This window comes from Gossypium hirsutum, chromosome A10 (genome assembly GCF_007990345.1).
Source record: "Gossypium hirsutum isolate 1008001.06 chromosome A10, Gossypium_hirsutum_v2.1, whole genome shotgun sequence".
Lineage (NCBI taxonomy): Eukaryota > Viridiplantae > Streptophyta > Magnoliopsida > Malvales > Malvaceae > Gossypium > Gossypium hirsutum.
Genome location: NC_053433.1, coordinates 100,856,992 through 100,868,705, shown reverse-complemented (window position 1 = coordinate 100,868,705; position 11,714 = coordinate 100,856,992). Strand labels below are relative to the sequence as shown.

Below are 11,714 nucleotides of genomic sequence, written 5' to 3'. Positions count from 1 at the left end.
GATATAGGAAGAGTTTTATAACTTATGAGGTTGATAATGACATCCACATAAATATTTCATAACACTCCCCCTTGGATGTTCATTATCTAATTATGCATCGTTAAAACCTTACTAAGAAAAACCCAGTAGGACAAAAACTTAGTGAAGGAAAAAGAGTACATAATTATATGCTTGTTATGATGCCTCATTAAAAACTTTACCTGGAAAACCCAGTGGGATAAAACCAAAGTTAAGGGAAAAAGAGTACAGCGCGTATTAACTCCCCCTAATGGCTACATCACTTGAGATCTCGAAGGTGACGCATTCTAATGTAGTAAACAAGCTTCTGAAACACTAATATAGGAAGCGCCTTAGTGAATAAATCTGCTAAATTCTCACTTGAACTAATCTGCTTAACTTTTATCTCCTTAATCTTCTGGAGGTTAAGAGTGAAGAAGAATTTTGGTGCAATGTGTTTTGTTCTGTCACCTTTGATGTATCCACTATCGAGCTGATCGATGCATGCTGTGTTGTCTTCAAACAAGATAGTTGTAGCTTCCTTTCCAGATGATAAACCACAATTATTCCTTATATGCTGGATCATAGATCTTAGCCATACACATTCATGACTTGCTTCATGGATTGCTAAGATTTTTGCATGATTAGACGAGGTTGCTGTAATTGTTTGCTTCATTGAGCGCCAAGAGATTGCAGTACCTCCATATGTAAAAACATATCCAGTTTGTGATTTTCTATTATGAGGGTCTGACATAAATCCTGCATCTGCAAAACCAATTAACTCTGTCTTGGATTTATTAAGGAAAAATAGACCCATATTCTTTGTGCCTTGGAGATAACGAAATATCTGTTTTACTCTAGTCCAATGTCTCCGAGTTGGACATGAGCTAAATCTTGCTAGCAAATTTACAGAAAAAGGTATATCAGGTCGGGTATGGCTAGCAAGATACATTAATGCCCCAATTGCAATGAGGTATGACACTTCAGGACCAAGAAAATCTTCACCATCTTCCCGAGGACGGAAAGGGTCTTTACTTGGATCAAGTGATCTTACAACCATCGGGGTAGTTATTGGATGTGCCTTATCCATATAAAATCTCTTAAACACCTTTTCAATATACGTTGATTGATGCACAAGGATTCCTTCTTTTAGGTGCTTAATTTGTAACCCCAAACAAAATTTCGTTCTTCCAAGGTCTTTCATTTCAAATTTTTTCTTCAAGCACTCAACAGTCTTTTGGATCTCTTCAGGAGTTCCAATGATATTCAAATCATCAACATATACTACAATAATTACATATCCAGATCCAAACTTCTTAATGAAAATGCATGGGCAAATTGGATCATTCTTGTATCCTTATTTCAACAAATACTCGCTTAGGCGATTATACCACATGCGTCTGGATTGTTTCAATCCATAAAGGGATTTGTGCAATTTGATGGAATAATGTTCTCTAGAACCTGAACTCACTGCTTCAGGCAGTTTAAATCCTTCAGGGAGTTTCATATAAATGTTAGTATCCAGTGGGCCATACAAATAAGCTGTTACTACATCCATTTAGCGTAAATCAAGCCCTTCTCTTTTAGCCAGACTTATCAAAAATCTAAATGTAGTTGCATCCACCACAAGAGAATATGTCTCCTCAAAATCAATTCCAGGTCTTTGTGAGAATCCTTGTGCAACTAAACGTGCTTTATACCTTACAATTTCACTCTTTTCATTTCTTTTACGCACAAAAACCCATTTGTATCCCACTGGTTTCACACCTGTAGGTATACGGACTATAGGTCCAAACACTTCTCTTTTTGCTAGCGATTTCAATTCATTTTCAATTGTTTCTCTCCATTTTGGCCAATCATCTCTTTGTTTACATTCCTCAATCGATTTTGGTTCATAATCCTCTTTATTATTTATAACATCTAGTGCTACATTGCATGCAAAAATATCATCGACGTCGATTTGATTTCGGTTCCATTTTATACCAGACATGACATAATCAATAGAGATCTCTTCATTGTCAGGTACTTGATTTTCTTCTGAAACTATTCTTCCAATCATGTCTATAGTCTCTTTAGGAGATCCCGGTATAATCATTTTTTCTTTGATTTCGTCATCATTAATCTTTGCTCCTTTCTTTTTTCAATGATTCTTATCTTTGGAACCAATTGGTCTACCACGCTTCAGGTGTGTATTAGATTCAGTAGCAACTAGATTTTGTCCTTCTGGGACATCAAGTTTTATTAGAGCATTCACAGCTGGTATATGTGACTTAGTCACTTTCTTTGGGTCAGAAAATGCGTCTGGCAATTCATTAGCTAAATTTTGTAATAATAATCTTTTGAACTTCTAAATCACATTGCTTAGTTCGAGGATCAAGATGAGCTAATGACAACTTTTTCCAACTAATTTTCTTATCCAGCTGTTTGATTTCTCCCCCTAATGTTGGAAAAATTGACTAGTCAAAATGACAATCTGCAAAACGAGTCGTAAATAGATTCCCTGTAGATGGTTATAGATATTTAATTATGGATAGGGATTCAAATCCAACATATATACCCAACCTTCTTTGAGGTCCCATCTTAGTTCTATGTGGTGGAGTAATTGGAACATATACGGCACATCCAAATGTTCTTAGATGGGAAATATTTGGTTCCTGACCATGAACTATTTGTAAGGGGGAGACTTTATGATAACTTGTTGGCCTGATGCGAATTAATGCAGTTGCATGTAAAATTGCATGCCCCCAAGCAATGATTGGGAGTTTTGACTTCATAAGTAATGGCCTTGCTATCAATTGAAGTCGTTTTATTAAAGATTCTGCTAGACCATTTTGTGTGTGAACATGAGCTACAGGATGTTCAACACTTATTCCAATGGACATGCAATAGTTATTAAAAGACTGAGAAGTAAATTCACCAGCATTATCAAGACGGATGGTCTTAATAGGAAAATCTGGGAAATGGGCTCGTAATCGAATCAATTGAGCAAGTAATCTCGCAAACGCCAGGTTGCGAGTTGATAACAAAGATACATGAGACCATCTACTCGATGCATCGATTAAAACCATAAAGTACCTAAATGGTCCACATTGGGGATGTATAGGCCCACATATATCCCTTTGAATTCGCTCAAGAAAAGTAAGTGGTTTGTTATTTATCTTAGCTGGTGATGGTCGGATTATTAATTTCCCCAGTGAACATGCAGGACATGTAATGTTTTGAAGAATCTGCTGGCTCTTCAATGAATGTCCACATGAATTTTCAATTATTTTTCGCATCATTATTAAACCGGGATGGCCTAACTGGTCATGCCAAAGAACAAAGTCATTAGTAAACTTCTGGTTTACTATAGCATGTGTTTCTATAGAACTGATCTTTGTGTAGTACAAACCAGTAAAGAATGCAGGCAATTTCTCAACAATTTGTTTATTGCCTTGAGCAATACTCGTAATTTGAAGTAATTCACAATTTCCTTCGTTTAAAGTCTCAATATGATATCCATTTTGGCTAATATCTTTAAAACTCAATAAATTTCTTTGAGACTTAAGGGAGTATAATGCATTAATAATTTCAATTTTTGTTCCCCTTGGTAATAAAATAATTGCTCTTCCGGAGCCTTTTATAATAGTTGTACTACCAGATATAGTGCTCACACTTTCTTCTTTCATTATTAAATGAGAAAAATATCTCTTGTCTTTCAATATGGTGTGAGTAGTTGCACTGTCTGCTAGACATATATTTTCACCATTCATAGCTGATTGCCTTTGCGAGATAATGTTCTTCAAAGAAACAAAATAACCACAAAATGTCACAGATAATGGTGAAAACAGGTATTCAAAGTTCAAATTACTAAAAGGTCTATAAAACAAAATTATCACATAAAACATAGCACTAGTAAAGGTCATAACATCATTATTAAAGTTGCTAAATGAAACATAGAGTAGTAGAGGTTTATTTTATTATTTATCAAAATTTGTGGCCTTAATTATTTTCTTCAAGGGTAGAAAGAAAATCAGCCACTTCTAAGTGGGTTGCATTGTCATCATCAAAATCACATTCGCCATCTTTATACACAAGATTGGTTTCTACTTTCTTTCCCTTCTATTTTATGGACTGCTGATAGAGATCAACTAGATGCTTTTGTGTGCGACACACACGAGACCAATGTCCTTTTCCTCCACAACGATAGCATACATTAGTCACATTTTCACCTTTTTCTTTCTATTCTATATTACCATTTTTTCGATCCCACTTCTGGTAGGAATGTGAATTTTTAAATCGACCACCTCGACCATATCCATATCTATGTCCGCGGCTACGCTCTCGGCCACGACCACGACCACGCACACTACTATTTGCATGGTGTATTTCTTTTAATTCTTGCCCATTGTGTAAACTCACATTCGCTTCAGGGAATGGAGCAGAGCCAGTTGGGCGTAATTCATGGTTTTTCATTAGCAGCTCGTTGTTTTGCTCTGCCACTAGGAGGCAAGAAATTAATTCAGAATATTTCTGGAAGCCTTTTTCACGATATTGTGTCTGCACAACAACATTATTTGCATGGAAAGTTGAGTATGTTTTTTCTAACATTTCTGCATCAGTAATCTTCTCTCCACATAAATTCAATTGTGAAGTGATTCTGAACATGGTCGAGTTATAATCACTAACAGACTTAAAGTCTTGCAATCTTAAATGCAGCCACTCATAATGAGCTTTAGGCAAAATCACAGTTTTCTGGTGGTCATATCTTTCCTTTAGATTGGCCCAAAGAATTTGAGGGTCCTTAACAGTCAAATATTCGGTCTTTAGACCTTTATGGAGGTGATGGCGAAGGAAAATCATGGCCTTGGCCTTATCTTGTGTACTTTCTTCATTTCCCTCCTTAATAGTCTCACCAAGACCCTTTGCATCTAAGTGAATTTCAGTATCTAGTACCCATGATAAATAGTTATTTCCAGTGATGTCCAGAGCCACAAATTCGAGTTTTGTAAGATTTGACATTATAAAACTATAAGACAAAATATACAAGTCAAAAATGTAAAATAAAACATGTTAATATGCAAATGAAATAACACATATGCAAATGAAATAGATCAACTTGTTACCCTTACTTCACCTAAGCGTCCTTCGGCAATCTTTAAGGAAAAATTTGTTGGCCTTGATTTCTTGTATTAGAGACTCGTGCTGATAACGTGTTGTGAAATAATAATGAAAGAATAAACTAAAATGTGATAGAAGAAAGAGTGTAGAGAGAATGTAGAAGAGAGTGTATCTTCTTTTTTATATATTTTTTATGAGTACATGAGCCCCATATATATAGGGGTTAAAATAACTCGCTAATTATTATAGGTCATGTAAAAGGTCATGACCTTTTATCTCATAACTTATGGGTATAGGAAAAATCTCATAACTTATGGGGTATAGGAAGAGTTTTATAACTTATGGGGTTGATAATGACATCCACTTATAGAATATGAAATTTTTTAATTCAATGGGATGAAAAAGTAGTCATTTCTACTTAATTAACATTTAAAAATAAAAATTAAATAAATAATATCCATGTCTGGTATTTCATTAGGAAGGTTAAAAACTTTCCCATCAATGCACCAAAGTTTAAATACCAAAATAGTTTTATAATTTTCCTCGACCAAGAAGCCGACCGGGAAGACTCTTTAGAACCCAAGCAAGACACTTTCAAGAAGGTCCTTGTTGTTCGACTCCCAGTCATGGATGTTTCCGGTGAAGAAAATGATGATGGGAGTGAAGATGGTGAAGCCGAAGGAGATGACGTCATTTCGAAGCCGTCGGGTATAGATGCTGGCCTCGAAGAGTTTGCCAAGAAGATGCCTCTATTCGAACCCGAAAGAGGCGAGTCCGGTGGCACACTAGAGAAGCCACTTGCGGTGAACTTGGACTTGTCATTGTATAAAGCCAGGGTTTTGGCGAGGAAGTATCGATATGAAGAAGCTGAAAAGATACTGGAGAAGGTAAAAGGGTATACTTGGTTCTAGTGAATTTCATAGTGTTACATTGTTCATTGAGTTTGCTTATTTAATGGATTTTTTCTTCTTGTATTTTTGCTTGTAGTGTATATACTATTGGCCTGAAGATGGGAGATCATATGTAACATTGGGGAAGATATTGAGCAAGCAAGCAAGCAAAAAGGACAGAAGCGAGGGCCGTATATGAGAGAGGTTGCCAAGCTACCCAAGGAGAAAATCCCTACATTTGGCAGGTTTTGCATTTTCTTTTCCCTTTTTGTTTGATAATGTCATTGTTTCGAACCCTGATGAACTCACTTCTGTCACTGAGCCTATTGCTCGAGTTCAATTCTTTGATGTTTATGCTTTTCAAGTTCAATTCATGCTACCGGTTCTGAAATGGAAACCTTTAACACCGTGATGATCATTGTCATTACTGCATTATTGGACTTGCTTTTGCAAATCTGCACTTTTGTCCATTTGAGGATAGAAAGATGGTTCTTGCGGATGGGGACTTGAAATTTTGCAAATTTTACTGGTGTTTGTGCTTTTCGAATTCAAGTTCATGCTACCGATATCTGAAATGAAATCTTTGGCATTATGATGGTCATTGTCATCGATGTGTTATTCGATTTGGTTTTGGAAGTATGCTTTTTTATCCATTTGAGTACTTGGAATTTCTAATACTTCATCCTGTTGGATTCGACTAATGGAAGCATAGATGAAGCTTGTTGATGGTTACTTATTTGTATGTAACGAATCTACTATGTGGCTTCTAGCAAATGGAATGATTTTGCTAAACATAGATACAGCACTGAGCTGAGATCCTTGAACTGATATAAAGAACCACCGTTTCGTTTTCTATTATTATTCCTCGTATGTAGAATTGACAACATTTTTATACTGTTGAATTTCTAATACTTCATCCTGTTGGATTCGACTAATGGAAGCATAGATGAAGCTTGTTGATGGTTACTTATTTGTATGTAACGAATCTACTATGTGGCTTCTAGCAAATGGAATGATTTTGTTAAACATAGATACAGCACTGAGCTGAGATCCTTGAACTGATATAAAGAACCACCGTTTTGTTTTCTATTATTATTCCTCGTATGTAGAATTGACAACATTTTTATACTCTTCAAACAGTGCTGGGCTGTGTTGGAGAATAAGATGGGGAATATAAGAAGGGCTAGAGAACTTTTTGATGCGGCCACCGTTGCTGACAAAAGACACATCGCTGCTTGGCATGGATGGGCAGTTCTGGAGCTAAAACAGGGGAATGTGAAGAAAGCAAGGCATCTGCTTGCTAAATGTCTCAAATTTTGCGGTGGAAATGAGTATGTCTATCAAACCCTTGCATTGCTTGAAGCTAAAGCAAATAGGTATGAGCAGGCTCGGTACTTGTTCCGCCAGGCCACCAAGTGTAACCCAAAAAGCTGTGCCAGTTGGCTTGTAAGTCTTCAGTGTGGCAGACCTTGGTTTATTTCTACTGTAAATATGCTTTAATTAAGTCTGGTCAAATTTGTTGAATATAGGCATGGGCGCAATTGGAGGTACAACAGGAAAAAAATCGCGCTGCGAGGCTCCTATTTGAGGTAATCCTTTCTATGAAAGCCAAATAGCAAATCATGCACTGTTTCTCTCTGTCGCTTTGATCTAAGTTTGTGATTTTACTGTCCTGATAGAAATATATGTATTTAATTTGCAGAAAGCAGTCCAAGCAAGCCCCAAGAACAGGTTTGCATGGCATGTTTGGGGAGTTTTTGAAGCTAATATAGGCAATGTCGACATGGGAAGAAAACTTTTGAAGATAGGCCATGCACTCAATCCTAGAGATCCCGTTTTACTTCAGTCTCTTGCTTTGTTGGAATACAAACACTCAACGGCAAATCTAGCTCGTGTTTTGTTTAGGAGAGCCTCTGAGCTGGACCCAAGGCATCAACCAGTGTGGATAGTAAGAAATCTGTTAAGCTCTTTGAATTCTAGTTTTCTACCTGTGTGGGACATATAGCTTATAGACTAATAGGATTTTACAACCCTTAGATTTACTAGTTGCTAAATCTTGGTGGGAATCTGATATGGATGCTTTTATTGCAATAGGAGTTTTAGTTTTACTTATTTTCTCTATAATATTAGGTTTTTATTTCCTTCATAAACTTTATGTTAGGAATTCTATTAACAACCTATAAAAGGCTGCCAATATGAAATAAAGAGATAAGCAATTATTCTATAAAAAAGAAACGTTATTTTGAGAGGAGGTTCAGTTAAGGACGAATTTGCCTTTTGAGTAACCATAATTCGAAGCAAGAATTCTTTATTGTCTAGACCTGTGACTAGATCCTACGCCAAAGCGCATAACAATTTGGTATCAAAGCCAGTTGTCATGGGTGACGAAAAGACTTTGACGGCCAAGCTGGAGGCTTTCATGGAACAAATGGCTACAAGGCAACAAGTATTGGAGAAGCAACTGACGATATTATCTCTTTCGGTCTAAAAGATAATAAAAGGGGATTCAGAGAAAAATAATGAAGAACAGGGCAGCAGCAGAGGCAGGAAAAAGAATTTAGACTTGCAACACGGCGGGTGCATGGTGTCATGATACTCTAAGATGGAATTTCTCATTTATGAGGGTGTTGGAGATCCTTTAGGGTGGCTGAAAAGATGCAAAAAATTTTTTGGCAATCAACAAACTAACAAAAAAGAGAAAGTAGGCTTAGCTTCATTCCGTCTTTTAGGAGAGGCACAATTGTGGTTTGATCAAATGGAAAAAGAGGAGGCAAATCTTGATTGGGGGCACTTTAAAGCGTGTTGTCATGTAAGGTTTGGGTCACTTACGAGTAATAAGCCATTGGGAGAATGTGCCAACTTGAGACAAACTGGGACTGTAAAGGAATATCAACGCCAATTTCAATCACTGCTAGGATTGATGATCTTAAACCTCGACAACAAGGAAATCTCTTTATTTTAGGGTTGGTAGAGGAACTTAGAATTGATATTGAGATACAACAACCGGAAAACCTTGGAGTTGCAATGAATATGGTTCATTGGAAGGTAAACAAAATGTCTCTTCCAAACTATCATCTCGAGCCATCCTGAACTAGCTAACTTCCCAAAACACTGGCAACAATTTAATCATTCCAACAACTAAGAGCATTGCAAAGGAAGCGGAGCAAACAACAAAACAACATGGAACAATGGCAAAATAGGTTTTTTTGCACCATTTATTAAGAGATTGACACAGACAAAAATGACGGAAAGAAGGGCTAAGGGGTTGTGTTATAATTGTGACGAGTCTTATTCCATGGGACACAAATGTATAAGGTTATTTTGGTTAGAAGTATCAAATGTTGAAGGCAAGCAAGATGATGATTAGGTAGATGATTTTGGATAAGTTCTGAAGTTTATTCTGAATTTGAGCTTGAGGACAAACTCAACTCTGAGAAGGGGAGTAATGATATAGACGAGTTTTAGTTTTATTTATTTATTATATCAGGTTTTATTAAGAGTTTTAGTTTTACTTATTTTCTCTATTATCTTAGGTTTTTATTTTCTTTGTAAACTCTAAGTTAGTAATTGTATTAGGACAGTTTCTTATTCTATAAAAAAGAAACATTATTTTGAGAGGGGGTTCAGTCAAGAAACCATCTGCCTTTTGAGTAACCATAGGACGAAGCAAGAATTCTTTCTCGTCTAGACCTGTGACTAGATCCTATGCCAAGGCGCATAATAGAATCATTTTTATATTCATTCTAGATAATGGTTTGTTTGGTTTCAGCTTGGATAGACTATCTTTCAATCCACTTCAAAACTGATTCACTGCTGATATTTTGAGCTTGTCAGGCATGGGGATGGATGGAATGGAAGGAAGGGAATATATCAACGGCGAGGGAGTTGTACCAACGAGCCCTTTCGATTGACTCAACAACTGAAAGTGCTGCTCGATGCTTACAGGTAATAAGTCAATGTCTATACATTACATGAGACACACTGATACCAAGTTCAAATTTCCTAAACTCCCTTGCAAATATGCTAGATAATCTTCTGCCTGCTTGATGCATAGATTTAAGCTTAACTGCCATTTGTTGTAGGCTTGGGGTGTTTTGGAACAAAGAGCTGGTAACTTATCTGCAGCTAGAAGGTTATTTAGATTGTCGCTCAATATAAATTCTCAGAGTTATGTAACATGGATGACATGGGCAGCATTGGAGGAGGACCAAGGAAATTCTGTGCGTGCTGAAGAAATCCGTAACCTCTACTTCCAGCAGGTCTGTATTTGGGGAAAGTAAACAAGAAAATTCTTATGCTTTTTCTACTTTTTAGTTCGTTAAAATCCGAATTGCAGTTGAGAACTTATGAATGATTTTCTTTTCTTTGAATTGGACTGTAACAGCGTACTGAAGTAGTGGACGATGCATCATGGGTAACGGGATTTTTAGATGTCATTGATCCAGCGCTTGACAGCATAAAGAGGCTACTGAACTTGGATCAAGGCCTCATCAACAAGGCACGAGAGCCTTCGAAAGATGCAGAATCTATTGAAGATGGTGCTGAAGAACCATTTCTTACTACTTCTTTGGGACTAAATGATGGCAATGATATTGGATACGGAAGCAGATTTAACTTGAATGCTTTCATCAAAGATAAATTATCATTAGATCCATCTAAGCTGGACCTTTTGATGGAAAACTCAGGAAATTCATCTCCTAAGAGAGTAACATCTCCAAGAAGAATGTGGAGATCACAGAATCGAACCACCATGACTTTGCCTTGACCGAGCATATAAAGTTTACAGCTGCTACTGCTGATGCATGCTCGAATATATACTTGTTTTCTAGGATGCGACAACGGATGCTTTTCTAGACACAGTATGAAACTGGAAAAAATGCTCTGACGTTACAAACCCACCTGTATACCAATTGTAGAGTATTGAGACAGACATCAAATCCAAATCTTGAAAGTGTCAAATTTGTATATATATATTTTTTAATCAAACTGCAGCAGTGTAATGATATCTTGTACTACATTTACTATGGCAAAAAGGAAACCTTCCATTAAGAAAATAATCCAACAATATAAATCATAACACATGAGCCTTACAGGTTTGTATTTCTTTTTGGGTATCAAACAGTGATTAAATCTAAAAAAAAAATGAAATTGTCCTTTGAACCGGACCTGCTTTCCTGTTTCAGAAAGTGCCAAGTCTGCTGTTCCTCTCGGTTATGGTTCCTAGTTTTGTGGCGGGCTTAAGATGAACTCAAATAGTGGATAGTGAGCTGTTCATATCAGCTGTCCATCTATGCATTATCAGCGCCAAAGTCAGGGATTTTTTTTTGTTGGGATCCGGATAAAAATAATTTGTTAGGGGTTAAAATCAGAAATTTTATGCTAAAACTATTTATTTTCAAGACGTCCAAAATCAGAATTTCACCATTTTCTGATTCTATGAGCTAACTCAAACTATCGTGAACCTTTTGTTGGAGGGAGTATAAAGAAATAAAATTTTACGCCAAAGCCAGAAATTTTATGGTGCGATGGCTAAATTAAGTTATTAATTTTCAAAAGGGTAAAAACAGTATCTCACTATTAAACTCAATAAATGAACTCAATTTAAATCAATTAACTAGTTAACACATGATTAAAATTCTAATTTCAACCCTTAAAAGTTTTAAAATTCTAAACCTATCAATATATTTATGTTTTTATTTAAAAAAACATTTAATGAGATATTAACAT

The 11,714-nt window shown here is 36.3% G+C and overlaps 2 protein-coding genes across 2 annotated transcripts; one reads left to right on the top strand and one right to left on the bottom strand.

Annotated features, from left to right (window-relative positions):
* Nucleotides 1–4,218: 4,218 nt before the first annotated feature.
* On the bottom strand, nucleotides 4,219–4,998 carry LOC107895497 (uncharacterized). Its single transcript, XM_016820764.1, has one exon. The coding sequence runs from the start codon at nucleotides 4,996–4,998 to the stop codon at nucleotides 4,219–4,221; it is 780 nt and encodes a 259-aa protein (XP_016676253.1).
* A 604-nt stretch (nucleotides 4,999–5,602) lies between these two features.
* On the top strand, nucleotides 5,603–11,002 carry LOC121208467 (protein high chlorophyll fluorescent 107-like). Its single transcript, XM_041079135.1, is given in 10 exon segments — nucleotides 5,603–5,984; nucleotides 6,085–6,144; nucleotides 6,146–6,232; nucleotides 7,128–7,433; nucleotides 7,517–7,576; nucleotides 7,690–7,935; nucleotides 9,822–9,932; nucleotides 10,070–10,097; nucleotides 10,182–10,246; nucleotides 10,372–11,002. Coding segments are annotated over 10 exon segments (1,605 nt in total). The 5' UTR covers nucleotides 5,603–5,723; the 3' UTR covers nucleotides 10,753–11,002.
* Nucleotides 11,003–11,714: the final 712 nt, after the last annotated feature.

Coding starts and splice junctions, on each gene's coding strand:
- LOC107895497 (XM_016820764.1), bottom strand. CDS start 4,998: ATGTCAAATCTTACAAAACTCGAATTTGTGGCTCTGGACATCACTGGA.